General features: G+C 55.7%; 1 protein-coding gene across 3 annotated transcripts in view; it reads right to left on the bottom strand.

Moving 5' to 3' along the window:
* CCDC12 (coiled-coil domain containing 12) overlaps nt 1-27,431 on the bottom strand; it is a 39,982-nt gene that overhangs the window by 8,763 nt on the left and 3,788 nt on the right. For 2 of the 3 annotated variants that reach the window (XM_037030528.1, XM_037030527.1), the window contains exon 2: nt 4,837-4,910. In XM_037030528.1, the coding sequence (XP_036886423.1) occupies nt 4,837-4,910 (74 nt within the window). Of the gene's footprint in view, nt 1-4,836; nt 4,911-21,387; nt 21,418-27,431 lie in introns of those variants that run through there. The other variant, XM_037030529.1, reaches the window with a different exon arrangement.

Consider the following 27,431-nt stretch of genomic DNA (forward strand, 5'->3'; position numbering starts at 1 on the left):
GCCACTGGCTGTTCAGAGAAACTCTAACAAAACTACGAATGCCCCTGGTGGCACAATGTGTAACAGCCCCCGGGCTCTCTGGCAGAGCCCCCTAGAGTAGTACGGCCAAGGCCAAGACCAGGCGGGCACAGGACAGCTCAGGACGGCGCAGCCACACCACCTGGCTGCGCAGCAAGAACACTTCCTCCCAGGTCCGGGACACGGTGGGACGGGACAGACACTGGAGACAGGCAGGCGACAGGGGGATCCTTCTGTCTGGTGGTCATTCAACACCCTGATTTAGGACACTTGATAGCTAGCCCAATAGTCAATGAAACTTTTGAGGAGCCCAGTGCCTTCCTCACTTTTGGGCACATGACACTGTCCTCTAGCTGTCCCCCAGAAGGCGACTCTGGCCTCACTCTGGGGACAGGGTACAGATACAAGGCAAAAGACGCTCTCCCCTCCTATTCAGCCAGCCCCACCTCCACACTGCTATCCCACCATAGGCCTTCTGTCCTGACATACAGGAAGGATGTGGGCTGGCCGAAGGACACAACACAAGAACTGACCACGTGCTAGACAGGGCCACGTCACATGGGCTGACAAACACCTCCTCTGTCCAGTTCAGGAAAAGGGGTGGAGTGACCCTGATGTCCTGCGCCCACCTCTAGCTGCAGGCAGTGCCCAGTGGGAGAACACTTTCTCCCCAGTGGAGGGTGCCCCTCAGGACAGCCCTTCAGTGCAAGGTGGTGGAGATGACCCACATTTCCCAACAGGAGCCAGGCTTCCCAGAAGAGCTCTAGCAGCACTGAAGGTCATGACACATGAGCTGAAGGTCAGTTTCCAGGCAGAACGGGCCCCGCCAACCCACCGCCTCCCCACACAGAGGGAAGCACCGGCCTGGTCCCACGGTGGGTCGACGCACCTCCCTGGAGCCAGCGCCCTCCATTCATTCACCCACAGCCCGAGGCCCATTCCTGAGCAACAGGATCAGGAAAAACAGGGTGACAGCAGGTGTCCACACTGCTGCATCAGCACAAATCCTGGAGCCACACTGGGACACCCTGGGGCTGGAGGCAGTCGCCTCAGCAGGGAGGGGTGGGAGCCTAGACTGGGGCACCTTTTCCCAATCGAGCTGCTGTCATGGGTGTGCAAGCACACCCTGCCTCTGACACCATCCTGGGGACCTGCCCCACAGCGGGGAGGATGCCTGGCGTCCACCAGCCTAGAGAACTGGGGCGCCAGGGCCGGGCCTCAGCTGGGCTGGGATCTCACTCCACATGCAGTTTTCTACCCCAAAGTAGGCAGGCTAGTGGCCCACTTTCTTCTGCGGGACATGACACCCACCCCAGGGTGAATCACTGCTCCTGAATGGTGACCGCTCCAGCTGGGGACAGACGCTGATCCAAAGCCAGAGAGCGGCAGCTGTTGTGGCGGCTGAGAGTTTGGGGCTCACTAGTTCAGGAACTTAACAAGACACGCTCCCCTGCCCTGTGCCCGATGGAGTGTGCGGCACCCTTCTGCCACCTGGCAAGGTGTCCATGACAGGCAACCTACAAACCTACCCAGACATGCCTCCGGGGTGCCTAGCAGCCGACCTGTCTGCCCTGAGTAAGGAGAAAGTGACTGAGAGCTTCAAAAACAAAAGCAGCTGACACCAATGCCTCTCGCCTAGGCTGGCTTTCCAGGGCCCCAGATCACACTTTATTTAAAGGAGAGAGAGGGGCCTGTGTTAGAGCTGAGTCGTGGGTGCCCCTGCACAATCAGCCACAAGGGGGCAGGCAGATCCGGTCTAGAGGAGAAGCAGGGGCCCCTCTGGGGTGGGAACCTATCCTTCCTTCCCACAGAGCTCTGCCTGGGCTGGCAGACCTGCAGGGGCCCGACTCCCACCGGATGGAGGTTTGATTGTATGAGGATGGGGTAAGATTTATCCTAATGGGGCATAAAAACTTCAAAAAAGAAATTTTAATCTAGAGAATCCATGTAATTCCAATCAAAATCCTAGCATGCTTTTAAAAGATATGAATGAGTTGATTCTACAATTTGTAAGGAAAGGCAAAGGAGCTTGAACAGCCAAGATGCTGAACTCTCCTTGGGCGGACAGGCAGGGGCACAGGCAGAGAGGCAGGTGGGTGACCGCCCAGCAGGCCTGCGGAGTGGTGAGGTCCTGGGGCACCTGCCTCTGATCCTGTGGGAGTCCCATTTCCTCAGCCACCAACAGAGGAAACACATGGGCCCCATGGCGTCTGGACAGACAACGGAATCTGCTGAGCGATGCCACTTACTTGCAGAGGGCCGTCTACCGCATCACGCAAGGGAAGCTCTACAGAGGGGTCCCGCCCACTAGTTCCCTGGTCACGCAGGCGTATGTCTGCTCTCACCCACCCACCCTGCTGTCCGCCCAGCTATGTCCCACTTGCAAAGTCAGCTCGGGCCTTCTGTAAACGTTAATCCTGCCCTTTCCAGGTGTGTCTGCAGTCCCTGCAGCTCTCTCAGGAATGCCCCAAAGTGTCTTCTTTCAGCCCCAAACCCAGCACTAGCTGGGTACACAACGATGGCATTTGCTCCATTCCCTAGGGAAGCAGGTTTGCCTCTCTCCCCGTCTCTCAGCTGAAGATACTCTGGTGAGGAGGCACGACTTGCCCAAGGTCAGAAGCTGGGGACTGGCAGGGCCTGGCCTCAACACAGAGCTGCTCCTAAGTTCTGAGCTCGCTCCGCCTGCCTCGTTCCCACCATTCCGGTGTCCACTGCTGAATGAGGAGTTGCCTCAGTGCTCACGTCCCTAAGTCCTGGCCCGTGTCAAAGCAAGCACACGATGAACTGACTACCACTGTTCAAAAGAACTGGCCGCACCACATGTCTGCACGGTGCCTGCAAGGCCCCCAAGAAACCCTTCTCCCTGCTCCAGTGACCTGTGTAGAGCCTGGCAGGGGTTCATGAGTGGTGGGGGGGAACGTCTCTCCCTGTCTCCCAGACAACTGGTCCCATCATGCGCTGTTTTACACTGCAGCTTCTGGGCCTTCGCAGCCCAGACCCTGCCCTCTGGGATTCCAGGCCCAACTCAAGAGGCGCTTTCTCCATGAGGCCTTGTCCTGCTGCCCTCCGAGGCAGGCAGCCCACACGCCCCCTCACCCCTTTCACACACTTCCAAAGGGCTGCTGCCCACGCCCGTCCTACCTGGCACCCAGGCTGACCTGGGCTGAAGCAGGCTGTTCTCACTTCCCAGGAGCCCAGAAACTCACTGGTGACTGGCTTCAGGGGCCACCCCCCGAGTGGAGCTGGAGGATCACCCCTTTCCAGATACGAGGTACAGATGAGGAGAGAAGTCCCCCTTGCTAGGACGGAGCCTCTGGGTCTTCCTGGACAGCCCCTGCCCAAGCCCTCAACCCCACAGTCTGGGGTTGAGAATAAACTGCAAGAAAACCAGAAGTTCTCGCTGTGGTCACCACAGAATGGGGGACACTATGGGCACTCACCCCCAAATCACATAAGGCTGGGGTCCCCTGGCACAGGAGCAACTATCTGGCCTCTGTCCCTGCCACCTGAGAGGCCCCCTGCGTTGCTGGGGACACTAAGACCCCAGATGAAAGCAAAGACCGCAGTGCCGGGGGGACAGGGCCCAGCTTCCAGGGAGCACCTCGGGCCTCTGCACAAATAGCTGTTACCTGTCACTGTGTCTGAGCACAAGACAGGTGGAAGGGCCCGCAGGGCCATGAGGACGGTGTCACATGCAGGCACCGTCCAGCATGCAGGCATGCTGCTGTGAAGCCAAGAAGGTCCCATCCCTCTGAGAGGGGCCCTGAACAGGGCAGAGAGGAGGGGCCTGCGCCCGGTGCTGGCCCAGCTCCCTCCAGGAAGCAGCCCTCCCCTGCTTCGGTGCCCCCTCAGCAGTCAGCTCACAGAGGTCCGCTTTCTCAGGGCCAAGATCTCACCCCCACCCCTGCCCCGCAAGTCAGCAGGTACTGCACAGGCCCTGTGCACGAAGGAAACAGCTCAGGGCAAAGGACGCTAGGCCACCTGTCTGGGCAGACACGGAGTCCGGCCCCAAGCAGAGAGCCACAGCTACCCCGTGGCCCCGGCTCTCAGCTGGGCACAGTGGTGCCAACTGACACGAAGGTTCTTCCCGGAGCACGAGGACCAACCACAGAGTGCCCCTCCCACCCCACGCACAGCTTCCGAAACTCATCCCAGGCATTTCTGACACACAGCAGCAGCCTCTGACTGTCGGTGAGGTTCCAGCCCTGACAGGCCTGCACCTGCAGTGGATGTGTGTGTGTGTGTGTGTGCACGCACACTGTTTAGGCAACCGAATGTGACTCAACCAGATGACAGGATTTGGATTTGGTAAAATAAGACGAATACTCTATAGGGACCACTGCGGGGACGGGAAAATGGATGAGAGAGGGAGGGAAGTGGAGGCCTGAGCCGAGCACTCCAGGGATGCGACACATTCCCGGGGACAGAAGGAATGCCAGGCCGGGACGGCGCAGAGTGACGCGGTCAGGACAGGCTGCGTGGCTGGCTGGTGGTTATGGGAAACCAGCGGAGGCCAGGCCAGGCCGGTGGCCCCCGACTCTGCAGGCGCCGCAGAGCCAAACCACTCAGGGCTGTGAGGAGAGAGGAGCCATAATGAGGGGTGAGAAGAAAAGGCTGGTGCCTAAGAGTTAGAACGCCAAAGGGGAAAGGGTACAGACAAGGCTCCAGCTGGCGAGAAGGGCGGTATTTTCAGGTGTGAACAGGGCAGCCCGGGGGTGGAGAGGAAGGACCGGGGACGCTGAACGCAGAGGCAGGAGGCCGTGAGAGCCAACGACGGCTGCAGGAGAGTGCGGGCTGGGGGCTGTGTGTGGGCATTACCTGTGCTTCTCGCTCTCCTCCTCCTCCTCCCCTCCTCTGAGCTGCTTGGTCTTGGGCTCCCCATCTTCCTTGTCCTGCAAGGGAAGGAAGAGAACTGCCGTTCAGCAGAATGTCCCTCTTTCCAGTGCACACTCCCCGGCAGCTCATGAAGAACAGTGCATCTCAGGAGGCAGACGCCCAGGCAAGGACCAGCGTGGAATCCCAGCCTCCCTCCAGCAGGTGCCTGCCTGCTGAGGTTAACTGATGTCACCACGCTAAAGCCGCACTCCTCACTGCCCCCACTCCCACAGAGGTCAAAGGCCCGTGACCCCAGCCCCGGCCCAGTCCCGAGTGGCCTTCGAGTATGTCAGCAGGAGGAGCTAAAGGGTTTCAGGTGGTGAGAATGAAGCTGGTCCGTGCCCCAGAGGGCTCAGACTGGCCACCACCCACCGCTGAGCCAGGAGAGACCGAGGAGGGGCGTCACCACCGTCCAGGGAGGACAGCCCCTGACCCCCATTCCAGAGGCGCCTCTGTGTCCCTTTAGCAGCAGCAAACTCAGACTTGGCCCAGGCTTAGAGCAAGACTTACCTGCAACATGTTTGGGAGAAATGGAGGGACGGGGAACTAGCCTGAAGTTTCTATTGGAAAAATTTCCGGATACATCTGGTCTTCCTCCTGCCCCTGATCTCTCTGCAAGTCTAGAGAACCAGGTTCATCCCAACCTTGACACAGCACACTCATTCTCTAGGTGCACTGAGGGCTGCCAAGAAGGTCACGACCATGCTGCTTCCAGCCACAGCAGGCAAGCCTTCCCTGTCTTTCCCTCACCCCACTTCGGTCAAAGCAGCCTCACCCTGAGGACAAGTGCACCCGTGGGCACAGCACATGGGCACACGCACACATGCCCGCACAGCCTGTGAGAGGCTCCAGGACAGGGCTCTGCCCGGGGCCAGCCTGCAGGTCGGGGCAGCCCTCCAGGGGGAGTCACTGGGCGCCTCGTTGTGCTGTCTGCCTTGGACTCCTGCGGAGCGGCATTCTGAGGGGCCAGCGGCGAGGAAGGTAAGATAAGTTGGCACTGCCACGTAAATCAGAACTGGAACAGCTGCTGACCCGCCTGTCCTACGAGTCTGTGCTGCCACTGGCAGCTGCCCCTCAAGGGCGGCACTGGCTTGGAGTCGCTTCCTGTCAGTGCACAGCAGAGACCCCGAGATAAACCACGCTCTGTGGCCACACACCATGGGGGAGACCAGGGAGCCTAGATGGGAGGCCTGGCCCAAAGAATGGCTTTTTGAGATATGAACAAATCAAGATGCCCCCCATCCTGACTCTCTCAGCCCCTGGCAGCTTGGTCTCATGGGACGCAGCAGCTGGAACAAGTGACAGCAGCTGCCCGAGAGACGCCAACCTGGCTCGGTGGGGTGGGTGGGGAATTCCTACTGAGGGAGGGGCAGGACCTGGGAATGGCAGGAGGGGGAGACAAGAGTAAGAAGGTCACTCCCAGAGGGGAGCACAGCTTGAGCAAAGGTGGAGTGTGGGGTGAAGAATGCATGGGTGACTGGAGGTTGCAGTCACGGTGAAGGTGAATGCCAGTAGGGCTGTCAAGGCAGGGGGGATGCACACAGAGACGGGAGCCAGCGGGGAGGCTGGGGTGCTTGCTGGAGGGAGGACCAGAGGCCTTTCCTAGGAGCCTGCAGACTCCACTGGGCAGGGAGGCCCAGGGTGGAGAGGCACTCACGTGGTGACGGCCAAGAGGGACGAACAAGCAGAGAAGGGACTCATGACTGAGAAATAAGTCAGGGCTCTCCCCACAGAGGCCCCCCAACCTGGGCAACCCTCCCCGACCAAATGCTGGCAGCTGAGCACGCATGCCTGAAACCGGCACATTCAAATACAAAGTCCTTGCCAACTGCCAGCCAGCAGACTCCATGGTGGCCAGAGGGGCAGGCTTGTAACTCTGCAGGAGGGCTTCTCTGCACAGGGGGTGGGGGCTGACCTCACCCAGTGGGCAGAAGAGGGTGGGGCCTGCGGAAACAGCCTTTGGGAAAGAGAGTGTGTGAACCCCATGCCCCTTCCCAGCCCTAGAGCAAGGACCAACTCGGCCACAGCTGCCAACACCTGAAACCCAGAGACACTCAAGTGCCTCAGCAAAGGCCAAGTTATTCATTAATAAAACAAGAAAACACCCAACTCTCTTAGGAACATTTAAAAAAAAAAAGCCAGCATCCGGTGGGTGGGGTGCAGCATGAGCTCTGAGACAGGGTGAGGATGGGGGTGACCCCAGCCTGGGTGCTGTGCAGTGAGCAGGGGCCTGAGACTGCCAAGGCGTGCGTGTGGGCCAGGGGCCGGTGAGCAGAGCCGCACTAACTCGGGGCATGGGGACTCCACACTTCCTGCTGAATGGTGACTCCAACAGGACAGCATGTGCATGTCCATGAGGAGGAGAGGTCACAGGGCAGGAGGGGCAGGCCAGCCTTGAGACTCAGGCTCAGCACTGAAGGGATCGCAGCAGCGCCACCACCTTCAGGCCCCTCAATCCCACAGGGGACCTGGCACGTTGCCATCAGCAAAAGGGAAAGGATTTGCCCAAGGTCACAGAACTTGTGGGTGGTGGCTTCAGTCTGGCGAAGGTTCTCCTCATGCCCTGCATTCTCACCCAGAGATCAGGGAGAGGGTATCTGGAGTGGCACTGGTTTCTAAAAGCAGCCCCGACCCTGGCTGCTTCTCCTGTTCACCCCAGTCAGAGCCGGCCATGTGTACTCAGCCCTGGTGGACACCTACAGGGTGAGCACTGGCCGGGCCTGAGGACCACAGAGCCCCGGGGGATCTAGAGACACCCCACCCACCCTGAGACCCTTAAATGTGACTAGCTGCCTAACTCCCCCTATACACACCCCTCCCAAATCTGCCTACCCCTGTTCTTCATTACGTCCCCCTCCTCTACATCACCTCCACGGGTCCCACTGCCACTGAACCCACCACCATCACCCCCACCCTGGCCAGCCCACTGGCCACCCATCCACCATGGAGAACAGAGCTGCCCGTGGCACCTCCCTCCTTTCTCTAATCTGTGTCCTCCAAGTCTCTCTCCACCTTAACCATCCATCACTGGCGCCCCCTTTGAAGATGCAGGTAACACCACACCCTCTGCCCACAGTTGAGTCGGCTTCCCAGGGGAGCCACAAGGCCCCACCACTTGCCCCGCAGGCCATTTACACCCTCTCCCCCCGTGTCTCAAATCCTGAATGCCCATTCTGATAACAACGAAGAAAACCCACCCTTCAGTCAGTTCTAGAGGTCAGCTCAAAGACCATCTCCTCAAGGTGCCTTCTGAGGTTCCCTGGGCCCAGGGCGCAAACCTGTGGTCATTTCTATTCATGTCCAGGCCTCACTACCCCTCCCTCAAGCCTCTCGCTGTATGGGGCTCCTCCTGGCACCTCTCCAGGCCTCGCCCAGGCCTGGCCTAGACAACCTCCGGCCCTTTGCCAATGTAACTAGAACTCTCTCCACCAACTCCAGACGAGCCCGACTCCCAGGAACACTGGTGGCTGGAAGGCAGGAAAGCCATGGCCTGGACTGGGGGTCCCCCCACAGCCCGGCTGCCTGTTCCTGGGTGTGTCCCACTTTCTGACCCCAGCCCAGGGTTCCACACTGAGGCCTTGACTCAGCCCTCCCCTCCCACAGAGCCTGCAGGAGGAAAGGGCCCCTGCGGCAAGACTTCGGGGGCTCCCAGGCCCAGGTATAGCCCACCTCATCCGCGTTAGTGTTTGAAGCCCTTCTGCCAGGAACAAAACTTTTACAAACAAAACCGGGGTGTGCGGGACCGGCACTGCTTCTTCCTCAAATGTGTGCCAATGCTCCAGTGAAGACGCCATCATGGCCTGAAGTTTTCTTCGTCAGGTTTTAGATGCACGGCTTCAGACCGCCCACTTCAGTGACCACTTGGCCACTCGCAGAGCGGCCGACCCGCCCTGCAGTGCCCTGCAGTTGGGCCTCTTGGGGACATCCCTGCTCCCCCAGTGAGGAGGCGCAGCTGAGACCACCTCTGTGCACGTCGCTCTTTGCCTGGGTGGGGAGGGCAGCAGGAGGTGGCGCAGCGCCCCCTTCTCCCACTCTCCTCTGCATTTCTGGTAGCTGGCCGATCTGCCAGTGGCAGTCCTACATTCAGGCAGGACTGAAGCCCCCCTTGCCCCGCCCCCCGCCGCCAGCCAGAGGCAGGTGCGCGCAGCTGTGAGAGCCCCTTTCACCAAGGAGCAGGCACATCAGTAAAATACCACGTCCGGACATGTCCCAACATGGATAAACCTCTAGCGGGTCTAACAGAGAGGAAAGATGTGTATCTCCTCTCTCTAGTCGGTATGGGGGGGGGATACAACCAGAGGATGACCACGGCAGTTCAGCTCAACCACCAGAAATGCAGAGGAGGGGCAGGAGTGGGGGGACCGCCCCTCCTGCTGCCCTCCCCTCCCAGGCCAAGATGAGGGGCCCTCTTCCCTCAAAGCCCCAGTCTCCTCCATGTGCCAGGTCTGCCTGGGACACAAGGATGAAAGAAACAAGAACCCGCAAGGACCTTGGGAGCACTCAAAGGGGCAGACTTAGAACGGGCGACTCTGCCAGGAGAACGGAGGAGAGCCTCGTTAACGCCTCGTGCACCGGGGAACTGGCAAGGACAGGTGCTGCCAGGGAGGAAGGGAGCCCTGATTCTAAATGTCTGGGGGGAGGCTACCAAGGGCCGTGGGAAGGCAGAACACTCTTGGCAGGCCCGGGAGCAGAGCAAAGGCACCATCAAGACCTGCCAGCCAGATCCCCGGGGCCAGCCCGGCCGAGACGGACAGAGTCGGGGCAGAGGGGCCTCCCTTCAGTGCTGAGCATGGCAGGCTCAGCCCAGCACTGGCCAGTGCTCTGAAGGGCACTCTGGCGGCCTCGAAGGAGAGTCATCCTAGGACAACACAAGGAGGCCGAAACCAGGTAAGATGCTCCACTGCCAGTCTGGAGCTGGCCCAGCTGTGGTTTGCACGTGTGCACAGGGGAGGGCAGCTGAGATTACAGGAGGGCTGGGCACTGCCTTCTGGGCAGCTGTGCCAGAGCCTGGGCTCTCCCCGCAGAAGAGGAGACAGGAAAGGGTTCACAGGGGGCGGCTCCTGCACCTCATCCAGGTTTCGCCACCTTTAGCCCCTGACTGCTGGAGACCCAACGGGAAGTGCAGGTGTGGAAGCAACTTCCAAGGCCCAGGCCAACAGCTGCAGCAGCTCAGTACAGTGCCGGTGCCATCCGTGGGGATGAGGCCCCAAGCCCCGGTCCCCTCAGAACAGGGGAAACTGGCCCCGGGTTGAGCCTTTCCAGTTCTGAATTGGGCCCAGGGTGGGAAAGAGTCAGAGAGAGACGGGACCAGTGGGTGAGGGGTGGGCAGGAAAGGACTGAACGCTGAGGGTGAACCCAGCAAGGCTCAGTTTCACCCTGTTGCCCATCCCCAGAGCCAGGGCAGCCTCGTCAAGCGTCTGGCCCACCAGGAAGTCGCAGTGGTAACACCTGCGCTGAAACGCACAGCTCCTTACTGCAGGCTGAGGGACCCTCTGTCTGCCCGGCAGCCAGAAAGCGCCTGGAGGACAGATGCTTGTCTCGCCCACCCGTGCCCACGGGCCTGCCACTGCCTGCAGGGGGCGGAGCACAGTGGGACACTTGGGCTCTGGGCCACAGCTCCATTGGCGAGCCGTTCCACTCTGCTGCGCTGTGTGGCCTGGGTCCCCATCTGTGGACACCAGGACTGCCGGAGTAACATTACACGAATGAGATGACCAGGGGACCAGGGGACAAGGAGAAAAGCCTGCAGCTTGGGTGGGAAAGGCAGACAAAAGGCAGGAGGGGGAGGCCTGAAGAGAAGCCTCGGGACAGCAGGCTGCTGGTGTCTGCAAGGGTCTTGCTAAGCTCTCACTTTCGCCCTTCTCACCTGGTGCTCTCCACAGCCCCGAGGACAGACGGGCAGTGTTATGACGTCTGTCCTGGAGAACACGCCAGGCAATGTGTGCAAAGGGACAGATCCGATTGCCCATTCCCTGCATCACCCAGATCGGACTCAGCACGGGACGCGGGTGTTCCCTGAGGACTCAGGCACACAGAGAGCACCGGGTGCAGGGAGCTGGAGGCTGGAGATGGGTAAGGAAGCTGGAGATAAGACTGCAGATAAGAGCAGGAACTAGGGCAGTGCAGCGGCGTAGAACAAGGGGGTGAGGGACAGGGAGGAGTCAGATGTGACTGAGGTTGTGGCAACTGAGGTTGTGACCCTGATTCACTGGGAGAATGAAGGCTCCCAGGACACAAACGGTAAGGGCACTCAAGGGACAAAAAGAAAGGGTGGGACAGCTTTCAGGCAGACTGGGGCTGAGGCCTGACCCTGGAGCCTGATGAAGGCCGGGTGTCCCAGCAGTGGAGAGGGCTCACTCTTCGGCACCCCATCTCGAGGCCCCGCAACTGTGTGCCAGGCCCATCACAGGCCCACCCCGGGCAACTGCTGCCATCCTGCTTGTGACAGAGGGTGGAGAGCCGACCCCATGCCAGGCCTGGTCCTATGCGTGCCACAAGTGCAACCGGGAGACCAGCTGTGCTCCAGATGGCCCTTGACGGCCCCTCCAGCGGATTATCGGTCAACAACTACTGCCCAGCTGCCTTGTGCTAGCTACTCCCTGACGGGCTCGAGAGAAAGAAGGGCAAGTGGGCACCTAGTGCTCACAGGCCAGGGCAGGCTCGGTCAGGGGGGGCTCACCCAGGGTTCCAGGCCCACCCACCCACAGGCCAGCAGGGAAAGGCTCATTTCTCTGGAGGAAGAGGCCACAGTTCTGCAGAGTCTCAAGGGAGTAATGACACAGAGGCGGAAAGACGTCAACAGCATGGCGGTGGGCAGGGGCACGGGGGGAACCGCCGGGTGGCACGTGAGGTGTCTGGAGAGGCTCTCCAAGGCAAGTATCCTCTGCCCTGCACCTTGGAGGCTGAGTGGGAGCGGGCCAGGAGGGCCAGGGAAGGGCCGCAGAGGCAAGCGCTGGCACTCTGAGTGTGCCCTGGCTCGAAAGGTCACGCCGAGGTCCTTCGCACTCAGCCAGCCGGGACCAGTTCCTCTGGGCAGCCAGGCAAGGCTCCAAACTCTCAAGGGGCTGTTCCCATGGCAGGGGAGGGGCACAGCGGTGTGGAGGCAGCTGGGCAACACTCCCGGACAGGCAGGCAGCATGTGAGTCACAACTCCACTGCTAGCCAGTGAGGCTGGTGCTGTTTCAGCAGGGGGCTGGTGGAGAACCCCACACGATGCTCACACTGGGAAACAGTGGCATCCTGGGTGTTCCGAGCCCTGATGCCCATCGGCAATGGGCCTAACTTGAATCCCAACCCCTGACCCTGCGGCATTCTCCTAGAAATCAGATGTTCCCTGTTTTCATCCCACCCCCTGCCCCAAACCCCCCAAAACCCAAGAAAGCAGACACCCTGCTGACTTTTAGGAAGCACAATGGAATCAACAGGTACCGGGCAGCGGGGCCCAGATCCAGGCTGGGCCACGGAAGGCCTGCTACTGTTAGGCCAACCAGCAGAGAGACGAGCCGAACCCGACACGTGAGCGGAGTGTACCATCCACTGCTGACAGCACTTTGTTATTTTTTGCCAAGTTTCTGTAGATGACAAAATTTTGGTTTTTAAAGATGAGGCTCAAATCAAGAATGACCCGCCTCATACCCTCAGGGATGAGTGACAAGAGGCCCCAGGCTGGAGGCCAGGCTAAAGTCATCAGTAGTATACAATTAGTCATCACAGGAATCTAGTAAGGTCAGCACAACGTCCTCCTCCCACAACTGAGAAGAACGCAGGTGCGGTGAGGTGACCCACCCACACACAGCTCTGGGTTGTCAGGGCCCAACTGGGGGGAGGGGCTCAGGCCTAGACTGCTCCCCGACCCAGCACTCTGCTCTGGCCCCACACCCACCCCCTCCCCAAACACAAGGGTGGGTCTCACTGGTATTTAACGACAACTCTTACTGGTGACATTTCAGAGGGACATGACCAAGCCACCAAGAGCCCAAACATGGTCACTTCTGGGCCAAGAACGTCCACCCCAGAGAAGCATCACAAGGAGACAAAGAGCGATGTGTGCAGGTGTCCCCAGCTGTTCCTCACCAGTAGAGCGGGCACTCGGAGGTGGGGCAGGTCGGCTGCTCCGCAAGGGGCCAAGCTGGTCGCTGAACCAGCAAGCTGACAGCCACGAAACTGCCCCATAGGACCCCCAGGGGCACACCTCTGACAGTGAGCCCGACCGCAGCCAGGACCCCAGGGGCTCACGCAACACAGCTCTGGGAAGCATTTTTTTCCCACTTCCTTTAATGCTGTAGTCAAACTGATTTAAGAACAAAAGTGACGAGCGGAACCCAGCTGCCTGGGACTCACTGTCTCAATATCACACCCTAAACAGACTCTCCCGCCCTTCGCCTGGCTCACAGAGAAAGCAGGAAGCCATGGCTGGCCCTCACACCCAACACAGGCCAGGCGAGGTCCAACGGCCTTTCTTAGGTTTAAAAAAAACATACAAAAACCCAAAAAGCCAACACTGCTGGAGGGGAGGGCAGGGCAGACAGACCTGCACACACCAGGTCCCTCTGCAGCCCCAGTGGGGCCCAGCAGCCGAGCCAGAAGCTGCACTACAGGCCAAGCGCCCTCCCATCGGGCGGAACACCCCCAATTCAGGGAGAACATTTCGGTTAAGAAATTAACTGATGGTAAACACGAGGTCACCTCCCGCCCTCTCGCCCACCCCGCCACTTCCCTTTTTCAGAGAGGGGAGAACGCTTCTTCCTCTGCCACAAAGCCAAACTCACAAGCACCACACCAGGGCTTCCTCTCCACAGGACGGTGGGACGGAGAGAGACCGAATCACAAAGGCAAATGTCCAGGTATGAGACAGCCTCGTGGCACACGGGGCGGTGGCCTGCAGGCCCCTGCCCATCGCCTGGCAGAAGACAGCAGTAGTCCCCAGCAGTCGGTCGGTTCTGGGGACTGGAACAGCCACCAGAATCTCTGATCCTGAGGATGCATGACCTTCTCCAGCTTTCCCGCACATACGACCCCCCCCCGCCCGCTGGCAGGCGGGGTTCAGACGCTGAGCCACTGAGCCCTGGAAGCCTCTTTATTGTGGGTTCATCAGCCCTGGGTCCATCCTGGGGAACAAACAAGCAAGCTAGGGGGCCTGAACACCCCAGGGAGTGGCCCCTGAAAGCGATCCTCTTCCACCTCCCACACACACAAGCCTGTTCACACCAACTCCGCATTTTCCCCAAACAGTTCCACAGGAGCTGCCAACAGGACCACATTGGGGCTCCTGCTGGCCACATCACGCCACTGGCTTACTCAAAGCCTGTGACCAACTAAAATGAGCAGCTCCTTCCCATGCAGACAGATGTCAAAGCACCCCTAGTCCCCACGTGAACAACAGATTCTGGAAACTTAATTGCATTTTGTTTTAAGAGAGGGGCAAGGGAGAAAGGGAGGGGGGAAACATGGATGTGTGAGAGACATCGATCAGTTCCCTCTCACATGCCCCCAACTGAGGGACATGGCCACTACCCAGGCACGTGCCCGGACTGGGAATCAAAGCAGCGATCTTCCAGTTTGCGGGACGATGCCCAACCACCTGAGCCACCCCGGCCAAAATTTGATTGTCTTAACAGACTTCCCCAGTGAAGTTCATCCAGCTGGTAGGGCTGCATGCAGCCAGCAGACTTCTGAGCCCAAGTCTGCTTTTCCCTGAGAAAAACCTCAGCCCAGCAACGCCCCAAGCCTCGGGCCAGTCCCGTTTCCTCATTTCCCCCTTCAAATATTTACACAGCGTCTCTGAGCCTTGTCACCTACCTGGCAGACAAAAGGGTGACTAAGACTCAAACGCTGCCCTCAGGGAGCTCCGGGGCAGGAGGAAGAGGAAGCAGATAGGTGAATGGACGGTTACACTGAGCCAGTCCGAAGTGAGTACCGTGACCCACAGCAGAGATGGAACCTGAGTTCACCGGAGGGCGGAGGACGAGTGGCCTGTCCCTGCAGGGAAGCGGGGATGCTCCACTCACTCTCTCCACCCGGGTGCGAGTGCAGGCAGGGCAGGGCAGGGTGTGGAGCGACTGGGAGGAGGGGACGGAGGTGGAGCCCTGCGTCCACCATGGGTGGGCGGGTGCGCTGGTGCAGTGGGAAGGAGGGGGAGGCCAGCAGGACTCCAGACTTCAGCTCCCCAGCTCTGAGAAGCTGGCATCAAGTCGAAGTATGGGCAGGGAGGTGGCAACGATGTGATTAGCATGTTTTGTACGAAGAGAACTCAGAAAGCACCAGAAGTCCACAGAAAGGAAAAGGGCAAGGGTCACTGGTTGAGGCCACAGAAAATAACGAGCTGGACAGGTGGTCAAGAGAGCCACCTTCTTAGCTAAAGGACAGCAGCAGGTGGCTGCCTGTGAATCTGTCTGGAGGGACAGTCCCCTCTGTCCAGCTGCACAGTACCATGGCGTGCTCCCACAGCTGCCCACACATCACTTGTGCACACAGAACCTCTGGCCACACAGCTACCATGGGGCCAGGTATTTTTAGCCTGTCCAGACAACACAGTTCTGGACTAAGGGACTTGGCCACTCATAACAGATGGGTCAGCACTTAAACCGAGGTTCCTGACTCATCATGCTCCCAAACCTCTCTCCCACACACAGCCCGAAGCCCGCCTCAGCCTTCCGCACAGCAGCAGAGGTGTGACTGGGCCCACTCTTACCCAACGGGAAAAGACAACCTCAAATTGTTCTGGCTGCAAAGGCCTCAGATATCACCCAGTGGCCCTGGGAACACATTATAAATAGCCCCACCCAGTTGGAATCTTCCAGGGTAAGACCTGCAGATCCCAACATTCCAGGAGCCTGCCCTCCCCCTGGGTGGGGGCAACTGAGGGGCACGTCAGACCCCACCCTTTCTCCAGAAGCTGATGGGGTGGGGGGTGGAAGGGGGTGTGGCATGTGTGAGGCCACACCAAGCTGCCTGGGGGCCCACTGTCATCAGTAGGGGGGCTCTGGATACACAACAGTCCTGATGAGGAGAAACAGAGCAATCTGCCGCTCGACCTGCACAGGTCCTGAGGGCAGCAGAAGACCCTGGTAAGTATGACCCTGGTAAGAAGACCCTGGTAAGAGCTCGCGCTGCACTGCAGGTCTCTGGATTCGGGCTGACTGGTCTGTCATTCCACCATGGGGCCTGCAGAGTGACTGGAACTGGAGTTCCCAAGTCACTCTCTGGGCTGCCCAGGGCCTCACCCCGCCCTTACGTTGGGCCTTTGAGGAGGAAGAGCTCATCCAACCCACAGGGAGACCCTGGGGTGCCGGCCAGGCAGAGGCCCTGACGCCCACTGTCCAAACCTGGAAGCTGGCTCAGGATGAGCATTCCATGGACTTGGTCCCGGCACCCCCCACCCAGCCCGAGTCCGTCACAATAGCCAATCCCCAAAGCAAGCCAAGGAGCTCACCCGGTCTGGGGGCCACCTTCCCTCCCAACACTAGCCCCAACACGGGCACCCAAGCTGGAAAACTGTGTCCAAGTCTATTCCCAGGCCAGCCTCAGGCGGGCAGCCCCTCGGAGCGCTGCAGTTTGAGCAGGTGTGCAGGTGAGACGGCTGTCTCCTCTCCAGTGTGCCCCACAAAGACCGACCCTAATCACAGCTGAACTTAAGCTCCAAGGCAGCGCTGGCACGCTGATTTGTGGGGGAATGTTGCCTAAACAAGGTCTTTTAATCCTCACCGACCTGTATTTCTTTTGGAAACACAGCCTATTTTCTTTCTTTGACCATGAGCTGGGCGGAAAGGTTGAGAAGGCGCCTTCTCTGACGGCGGGGGTGTTACATGGGGAGCCCACGTGATGGGCGGTGAGTCCTCATCGGAGGCGTCAGCCACGTGGGTGGTGAGGACAGCAGAACCTGACGCTGCCCCTGCGCCCTCAGCGTGAGGCCCAGAACATTCCACTGCTCAGCTGATGCCCACTTCCCCACCCACCACTGAAAGGGGTCACGTAGCACCCCCACACAGATGCTGCCTCTCTTCCCTCAGTTCACCCACAGCTGCCACCAGTGTCATCCAGAGGAAGACCTCCCCCTTGAGCTGCCCCCAGCTTAGAACGTCAGACCCTACACGTACGCAGAGAACGTGAGTTCAAGTCAGACAAGGCTAGCCACAGGGTGTGGGGGGGCCCCGGGAGTGGGGGTTCTCTGACGGTCCTTCCACATCAGACCACCTCCACCCGGCCTGCTCTGCTCCTGTTCCATTCGGCCGAACACCTATCACCCACCAGTTCCTCTACTCACTCCCTCAGCAAGTATTTTCTCAGCGCCCGGGGCACAGAGCCTAAATGGGGACAAGCCCCCTAGGCCAACCAGTGAGATAGACCCAGGACAGTGCATTCCCACTGGGTTCCGAAGCTCCCTCCTCTGCGCGGCCCACTGTGTGGAAGCGAGGCCTGTGCGGCTGCAGCCTGCCCCCAGGGCGCCCCCCCAGCAGGTGGGGCACGGTAAGGGCCCAGCCCCCACTCCCACTCCCTAAGAAGATTCCTGCGCCCAGGCTGGGAAATTCTGCTCTGGATGCCTTCCTTTCCCAGGTACCAAACAGGTGCTTTCTTTAGGATTCAAATTACCCTGCAAGAATTCCAGCAGTACTGTGCCCTGAATATGGCGGGGGTGGGTGGGACTGTCCTTGAAAGGACAAATGTTTTCTGCTCCAGCCACACATTTTCTCTAGACAGAGCAGCTCTTCAGAGCTCTGAACCAAAACAACCCCGGAGTGTGGCAACTGCTCCCCAAGGGCGTCGTTACCACAGCAACTGTATTCCACTTGGGATTCTTTCAAGAGCACAAGCTGTAGCTTCCCTCCACAGCAACACGGAGAGGCCGAGCAGCTGGGAGCTGGGACCGAGGGCCTTTGGAGGAAGCTCCGAAAGAGCCTGACGGCAGGTGAGCTGATCCCAGCACAAAAACAATGGACAGATAAAGTCTTTTACTAAAAATGTTACATGGTCCCTGGCTGGTATAGCTCAGTGGATTGAATGCTGGCCTGTGAACCAAAGGGTCACCGGTTCGATTTCCAGTCAGGGCGCATGCTGGGTTGCGGGCCAGGTGCCCAGAAGGGGGCACACTGAACATTGATGTTTCCCTTTTCCCCTCTGTGTTTCCTCTCTAAAAACGAATAAAACCTTTAGAAAAATTAAAAGAAGAACAAATAAAAATGTTATATGTCCAGGGTGTGCGTACCCACCATGACCGGCCCAGTTAGGAACTCGTGATCAGGTCAGCCATGAGGCTGCGTGCAGCACAGCCCCTTCTTCATCCACAACCCCACCCCCACCACACTCACTTCCTTGAAACAGCCAGACCTAGGTCACCCACTACCCGCCCTGCCCAAACCCATGCAGTCCTCACCTGGCTTCGCCCAGCATCACTGGCCCCCCGCCCCCTCCAATGTTCCTGAGATTCCTCCTAAAAGCCTGCAAGGGTGCGAGGCCAGTCTCCAGGCACAGAGCACGCCTTTACCCTGGCCGCTTCAGCTCTGTACCCTGGGACCTCATCTAGGCCCAGGGCTTCAAATCTCGCCTCCAAGCATCCCTCTGAATCCAGATGCCCACGGGCTGGTTTCTCTCCATGCAGAGGTCTAACCGTCACCTCAGACTTACACAAGCAAAACCAGACTCGGGAGTTTCCCCTTCCAAACCGCTCTACCCTGCATGTCTCACTTCAGAAACAGGTGCTGCCACCCAGCCTGCCTGCTCACCCCCCAGCCCACCCATCAGGCTGGACAGGATGCCCAGGAGCCCTCCAACTGGGGTCAGGGCAAGGCATCCCACGGCCCTCTCGGAGTGAGGAGTGAGGAGTGAGGCCGGGCCTCCGTGGTCTCTCTCCTCTCAATCCACCCTGCCCCCAAGCCTTCACTGCTCTAACCCCGCCACCCAGGGACTCTTCCCGCCCCTCAAACAAGCCAAGTCTCTGCTCAGCAAGGAGCGCTCTTCCCTGGATCTTGGCATCCCCCATGCCACCTCCCTACCCCCTCCCCCACAGGGAGATCTTGCCATGCCAGGGCAGCTGCATTGCCCCCCCCCCCAGTTCCTGCTGTTTCCTTCCCAGTTCTCACACACACACTGTCCAGCCACCCCTCCTGCAGAAGCCCGGGAAGCAGGGAAACAGCCTCGTTCGCCTGGGACCTGGCACACAGCGGGCACTCATGAAGGCTCACTCGGCGGCTGGTGTAGAGTACCTGCAGTGAGGATGGGTGGCCAACACTCCAGGGACAGGAGGTGCTCTACTTCCGGTGACAGAACGTCAGGGGACCGACCTGAGACTTCCAGAAAAATGAATCATCTGGGGAACTTTAGAACTGCAAGGATTTCTAGGTTCTACACCAAGCTCTACACCCACGATAGAAGGTCTGAGGTGGGGCCAGAGTAGAGAATTGCAAACTGTGTCCCCACGTGGCACACAGACAGGTCTAAGAACTTAACTGACCAAACACCCGCACTTCACAATGAACCAGTCAAGGCCCCAGAGGGATGACTCCAAGCAGAGTTCCGACACTGGCTGGTCAGCAGATATCTGTACCAGGGCCCCAGGCCCCACCCAGAAGGATCTCCATCTTGCTGGCTCCAAGGTCTCAGGGGCTGGGCAGGGCTGGGGACAAGATGGTCAGTCTTTGGAAGGATCAGGGATCACACGCCCCACTGTGTCTGTGGCTCTGCAAATCCACTTTCTCGGTAATCGAATACTTCACACCAAGAGGAAATTCCACCTTCAAAGAATCAGGACTCTGCTGAGCAAAGCCAGGGGGCCAGGAGAATGTCCTCTTTGCTCTGACAGCTGGCAGAGCAGGCCGAGGGACCACTCAGACCACCGCACTTACGAAAGGCCGGTGTGCATGACCTTGAGCTATGGACTCCACAGCCATCTTTTCTGTTCTCCCAGCTCCTGATAAGGGCACAGCTCTGTTTTGATTTTTCAGACAAGAGGGAGGCTCAAAGTTTCAGATCTGCCCCAAGTCCCACAGATGTGCTGAACAGCATCGAGATGTAGGCCATGTCTGATGGCCCCAACGCCCATGCACTCCATGGTGCCGTGTGGCTCCCGCCAGGCCATCTGCCGGCAGTTTCTGTCTGTGAGGAAAGGACACCAAGCCTTCCTGGGGCCGGCCTGTTCTCAAGCACCTGGGGCGAGGGGCAGCGAGGGACAGAGGGCTGGGGTTTCAGAGACCATCCCTTTGGGCTCAGGGTTCCTGGTCTACTAAACGCCTCAAAGGGCTATTTCTTGAGATCCCATCACAAACTGCCATGTAAATGTTGTGACTGCCAACCTGCAAAACTCCCAACACAGGACTTCCTCCGCCGACCCTGCAACCAGACTGCTGCGTATGGGGGTGTGGCCACACAGGGTGGGAGACAAGGGCAACTTCCTGAGAAATGAGCAGGACACAGACACGTCCAGCCCTTTGTGCAGCACGCTGGACTCTTCTCCACCCACCGCCCCCTCTCCCCCAACACTCGCTGGCCCCTCCCTTCAGCCCCCTCTTCCGCCCTCACCCCAAGGATGAGGTGGCCAGGGATGCTGGCCAGGGATGTCTCACTGGACAGGGATGCTTCCCGAGGCACACCAGGCAGAAAGTATTGGTGCACTGCCTTCAGCCTGGGCACGGCTCCCTGCCCACCCTGCTCAGTTCTTGAGTGTGCAGGTCACAACCACACGACTCTGAACTGCTAGCATTTCACTCCACGCATGAGGCCAGCAATGAGCAGCTGCTGGAGACACCGGCCATCACACCGACAACTTCACAGCCCTCTGCCCGAACTTCAGGCTCCTCAAGGCTAATCTGATGCCATCTGAGTTTCCACCTAACCTCTCCCTCTTATCTTCAATCAGGGGGAGTTCAGGTAGAAACAGGGTCCTTTCAGGCTTGAGGGAGGAAGTCCTCCAGAGAGGCGCTGTCCAATAAGGCAGCTGTAAGTCAAGTGTGGCTGTCTAAATGTAAATTAATTAAAATGGAATGAAATTAGTTACAATCATTAAAATGTTCCATTAGCCACACTTTTAGGGGCTCAAGGGCTATGTGGGTCCGGTGCCAAGATAGCGTGGACGACTCAGAACACTGCCACCATTATCCCACGCTCTACCGAACAGGGCTGCTCTCCAGGGCCAGGCGAGAAACAGGAACTGCTCCCTGGCCAGGTGGCTCAGTTGATCAGAGCATCATCCCAGTACCTGGGCAGGGCACATACAAATATCAGCCAGTGAGTGCATAAATAGGTGCAACAACAGATGGATGTTTCTCTCTCCCCCCCAAAAAAATCAATAAAAAAAAGGAATTTGCATTAAAAGAAAAAACAGGAACCACTGCTGCACCCACAGGCTGACAGCCAGACCTGGCTCAGAGGTCACACCCACCCCTGAGGGGCTGGCCTCTGGCCAGCCAGGCTGCCTGTCTCAGGGCAGAAAGAGACAGCACAATTCAGGCCAAATGCTCAGGAAACCCAATGGCCAAGGACAAGTGTTTGTGCCAAGTTCATTACCTTTTGGAGTCTCATTTGGCTGCTGAGGAAGAGGTCAGAGGAGAACAAAGTGGCCTCACACTGCCTGAGTGGTCAGCACCACAGAGAGATGCCAGAGAGCTTCATCTACTCAGCCTTGAACTGTTCACCTCCTCACCCAGCTTAGAACTTCTGGATGAACACCAAGAAATGAGGTTCCAATACAATATAGAAAAGTGTGCCTGGGCTGGCTGCCCTCCCAGCCAGAGGCCTGGGTTCCTGCAGAACTTGGCCACCGACACATCCAGCAGCATTTTCAGACCTTGCCCCTGCCCCAGTCACTGCCAAGTGCTTGCTGTCAAACCCACTGGAGCGCCCCCCGCTGTCCATCCTCTGTGCCCATGAGTGCTCCCACCTCTGACCTGCTCCCCTGGAACCCTCCTTTCCAGCTACCGCAATACCCGTCGGGTCCCACCTTCCACAGCCCAGCTCAAGTTCCCATGAAGTGTCCCCAGGCCCAGCCTGCCATTCCCAGAAAATGAACCCCAGTGGCCTAATACCGTATGTAGTCCTCCTGCCGGCCAACCTGACCTACAGCACGCTGCTTTGGGTGTGCCACTCCCACGCAGAGTCCCCTACCCCCAGGGAGTACTGCGCGGGCTGGAATCCAGGAGAGTCATTCTGCTTCATGCCCTTGGCACCTCAGCACCTCGGCCCCCCATTCTTTGACCCCTCCTAATTCAGTCTTGTCACGGGGGCTAAAAGGAAGCGCTTTGGAAAACTGCTTAACTTTGAGACTACAACCAAGTTGTTTTTTTGTTTTACAGAATATACGGAAAGCTTATGACCCTAATTTTGTCTCCATTTGTCACAACCTCAGGATTGATTCCTCCATAATATCACTGAATTATGAGTTTATACTCTGGTGGCGGGAGAGGAAGGTAACAGCATAAGGGCAATCACCCCCCTGCCCGGATCCCACCAGTCAGCCCACCAAACACCAGAGGCAGCACTAGTCACAAGAGCCAAAAGGTGTCTGTCAATAGCTGAAAAGATAAATAAAATGTGGTACAGACATATCATGAATATTATTCAGCCTTAAACCCAAGGAAAGAAGTTCTGTTACATGCCAGAATATGAATGAATCTTGAAAACTTATGCTAAGTGAAATGAGCTAATCACAAAAGGACAAATACTGTATGAGCCCCCCTATACGAGGTACCCAGAATAGGCAAAGACAGAGAGAGAGATATCAGAGGTTTGAAGAGGCTCAGGTAAGAGGAATGGGGAGTTATCGCTTAACGGATGCAGAGTTTCTGTCAGGGGTGTTTGGAAATAGGGGTGATGACTGTGTAACATTGTGAATATACCTAATGCCATTGAGAAATGGTTAAATGGCAAGTTTTATGTTGCATGTATTTTACCATAATTAAAATAAATACAAAAGGAATTGTGCCATGGCCGGGTGGCTCAGTTGATTGGAGTGTCACCCCCATACATCAAAAAGCTGCAGGTTCGATTCCCAGTCAGGGCTCATACCTAGGTTGCAGGTTTAGTACCTGGTCGGCGTGCATGCAGGAATGTTTCTCTCTCGTATCAATGTTTATTTATTTCTCTCTCTCTTTCTCTACAATCAATAAACATATCCCCAAGTACGGATTTAAACGGGAAAAAAAAGCAACTGCGGCAAATAAAGCTACCCTTGTCCTTGCCAGGGGAAGAGAGGGCCAGAGTCTGAACCCGGAGGGACTGAGGCACGTGCGCAGGGGAGGCTGGACTTGGGCCCATCCTCTTTCACCACGATTTTTTCTTTTTACCACTGTTGGGTTTTTGGAAGAGGCAATTTATAAAACCGAAACAGTATCAGAAAGTGTTAAGCGAAATTTCTCAGTCCCCACCTCCACCGGGCATGCGGGCAACCAGTCCCAGTCAGTGCAGAAACAGTTGCTGCCTGTTCTCACGGCCCCTTCCAACCCTAATGCGCACCTGGGACACCTCTCAGCTCTGTGACCTTGGGCACACCACTCTCCTTGGTCTCGGTGCTTTCACCTACGCATTAACCCGCCTTCTTCCTCTTCATCAACAACCCCTAAATCGGAAACCACTGCTGTCTCTAATAAAGAGCAGTAAACGGTGAGCGCCCTGAGAAAACCAAGAGCACTGTGTACCGCCATCTCTCCTCCCTCTTTCCTTTCCTCCACAGCACCATCCCCACTGACCTCTAGATGTACCTGCTTGATCACCTTCTCTCCAGCTACGGGGAAACCTGCTGGGGCAGTGACTTCTGCCTGCTCTGCTCACCTACTGCTAGACTCCCAGCACCTGACTGACGGGTATGCAGTAGGTGCTCTGCTAAGTCTTCGCCAGGTGTGAATTACCAGCTCCAATGACCCACTTTGAACCAAGCCAAACACTGTACCGCCTGCTGCTAATCCACCCCTGACACCACAGCCTGGTAACTAAAGAGTCAGCAACATATTCCAACTTCCCCTCCTCAGCAGGAAGAGGACTGACTAGATAGAGGGGGCAATTCAGGAGCCGATGGAGAGAAAAGGCACGCCAGGTAAGGGGGAAAACCTTCTGATGGAGTCAAGAATGTGGCTTCACATTGCTACTTGTGTCTTAGAAAGAACGGAAGGAAACTCCAAAGACCGGTGGCCTCTCACTTCTAAGACAGAAGCCACGTGATTTCCGAATGTACATGTTTCAGAAATGAGATCTCAGCCAAGAACTTTTTGAAGCCAGAACTGTGAAGGTTAAACCCAGTTAAAGTAGCATGCGTATGCCAACAATGACAATAAAGGAATGGAAAAATTCCTAGACATGCACAACATACTGAAGCTGATTCATAAAAGAAACTAAAAATTTTTCATAGACCTATAATTAATAAGGAAACTAAATAAGTTATCAAAAACTTACCAACAAACAAAAGCCTGGGGCTACACAGCTTCACTGGTGAGTTCTACCCAACATTTAAAGAAGAATTAACACCAATCCTTCCCAGATGCTTCACAAACAGTGAGGAGGGAACACTTCCCCACTCGTTTGTGAGGTCAGCTTTACCCTGATTCCAAAGACAAGATGCTACGAGGAAACTACAGACCTGTAACTCTCACGAACACGGACAGGTGCAAGATCCGCAGCCCAGTACCTGCAAACTGAATTCAGTAGAGTAAAAGGTTTACACACCACGACCAACTGGAATGCGAGGATGATTCGACATACAACAATCAATCAATGTAATACAGCAACAGAAAGAGAGATAAAAACTACTTGTTCATCTCCACTGAAGAAAAATATTTGACAAAACTCAACTCCCTTTCATAATAAAAACATTCAATGAACTAGAAACAGAAGGAAACTTCCTCAACACGATAAAAGCCATATTTGAAAACCCCACATTTGAACACGACATTCAACAGCATCAACAGCATCTCCCTAAGGGCAGAAACAAAAGGATGGCTGCTTTCACCACTGCTACTCAGCACGTTACTGAAACTTCCAGCCACAGCAATTAGGCAAGGAAAAGAAATAAAAGGCATCCAGCCCTGGCTGGTGTAGCTCAGTGGATTGAGCACAGGCCTGCGAACCACACGATTGCGGTTCGATTCCCAGTCAGGGCACATGCCTGGGTTGTAGGCTGGCTCCCTGCAGGCCAACTCCCAGCAGGGGATGCAGAAAAGGCAACCATACATTGATGTTTCTCTCCCTCTCTCCTTCCCCTCTAAAGATAAATAAATAAAATTTTAAAAAAAGAAATAAAAGGCATCCAAATTGGAATAAAAAATTATTCTATTCACAGATGACATGTTTTTATATGCAGAAAATCCAGAAAGTCCACAAAAATTGTTAGAATAAACAAATTCAGCAAAGTTCCAAGATACAAAGTCAACAGAAAAAATAAGTCGGTTGCTTTTCTTTAAACTAACACTGAGTAATCTAAAAAGGAAATTAAGAAAACAATCCCATTTACAACAGCACCAAAAAGAATAAAATACTTAGGAATAAATTTAACCAAGGAAGCTAAAGACTTCTACAATGAAAACTACAGAACACCACTGAAAGAAATTAAAGACTTAAGTAAATGAAAAGATAGCCCATGGACATGGATTGGAAGACTTAAATATTGTTAGGATTGCAAATAATAGCCAAAATGAGCTACAAAGTCAATGCAATTCCAATCAAAATTTTTTTTTTATTTTTTAAAAAATTTTTTTAGATTATTTATTTATCTTTAGAGGGGAAGGAGAGACGGAGAGAAACATCAATGTATGGTTGCCTTTCGTGCATCCCCTGCTGGGAGTTGGCCTGTAGGGAACCAGCCTGCAACCCAGGCATGTGCCCTGACTGGGAATCGAACCGTGATCCTCTGGTTCGCAGGCTCGTGCTCAATCCACTGAGCTACGCCAGCCAGGGCCAAAAATTTTTTTAAAGATGTTGTTTGCTTTTATTTTTAGAGAGAGTGGAAGGGAGGGAGAAAGAGAGGGGAAGAAACACTGGCCCGCAACCCAGGCATGTGGCTCGACTGGGAACCGAACCTGCAACCTTTCTGTTGGCAGGCCGGCTCTCAAGCCACTGAGCCACACCAGCCAGGGCCCAATCAAAAGTCAATAGTGTTTTAGGCACAAACAGAAAATCCATCCTAAAATTCATATGGAATCTCAAGGAGTCCTAAATAGCCAAAACAATCTTGAAAGAAAACTAAGTTGGAGAACTAACACTTCTGATTTAAAAACTTACTACAAAACTACAGTAATCCAAACAATGTGGTACTGAAATAAGGGCAGACATACAGACCAATGGAATAGAACAGAGAGCCCTGGGTCTGGCACAAACAACACACCTTTTTTATTAGAAAATTCTGAGCATGTAATTCTGTAACATAACAATATCACATTCAAACACACCATAGGATATTTCAGGTGGAATGTTCAAATTAAAACTATACATTATCACACCCATATTATTACCCTACCAACTACACTCAGGCAGGTGTTACTTCTGCCAGACCCTATATACGGTCAAATGATTTTCAACAAGGGGGTCAAAACCCACTGAATAGGGAAAGGACAATCTTTTCAACAACTGATCCTGGGAAAGCTAGATATTCATATGTGAAAGAATGCATTACACCCTTACGTTATACCATATACAAAAGTTAACTCAGAATGGATCAAAGAACTAAACGTAAGAGTTAAAATTATAAAACTCTTAGAAGAAAATACAGGAGAAAGACAACGATTCATTAGGTACAACACCAAAAGTGGGATCGACAAAAGAAAAAGACAGATAAATTGGACTTCCTCAAATTAAAAACATTACCAGGAAAGTGAAAAGACAATCTTGGGAATGGGAGAAAATACTGGCCTGGCTGGTGTAGCTCAGTGGATTGAGCACAGGCTGTGAACTAAAGGGTCACGGTTCGATTCCCAGTCAGGGCACATGCCTGGGTTTCGGGCCAGGTCCCCAGTGAGTGCCAGTAAGAAGCAATCATACACTGATGTTTCTCTCCCTCTCTTTCTCCTTCCCTTCCCCTCTCTCTAAAAATAAAGAAATAACATATTTAAAAAAAAGAAAATACTGGCAAATCACATATTTGGTAAGGAGTTGATACAGAATATATTAAGGACTCCTACAATTCAACAACAACAAAAACCCAATTGAAAAATGGGCAAAGGACCTGAAAAGATATTTCACCAAAGATACACAAATGGCCACAGCTGCATGAGAAGATGCTCAACATCATTTAACCACTGTGGAAGTGTGAATCAAAACCACAATGTGATACCATTTCACACCCATCTGGATGGCTATAATCATCAAAACAGAAAATACACAAGTGTTGACAAAGATGTGGAGAAATTGGAATGTAAAATGATGAGACCCTGAGGTTGTGGATGCCATCTTGTCCTCTCCTCAAACCCAGTCCCAATAATCTGGGCCCTAAACCCAAGCCAACCACACAGGCTGACTAGTGCCACTGTTGAAAGGCTGAAGGTTGAGTTTCCTGAGGCCAAGTGTTTTGTGGGCATAACTGTCTGACGGCACTAACAAGTCGCCGACCAGAGCAGATGCCAATCTGGCAA

Source organism: Sturnira hondurensis, unplaced genomic scaffold (assembly GCF_014824575.4).
Source record: "Sturnira hondurensis isolate 20B ecotype Veracruz unplaced genomic scaffold, ASM1482457v3 Scaffold0020787, whole genome shotgun sequence".
NCBI classification, from domain to species: domain Eukaryota; kingdom Metazoa; phylum Chordata; class Mammalia; order Chiroptera; family Phyllostomidae; genus Sturnira; species Sturnira hondurensis.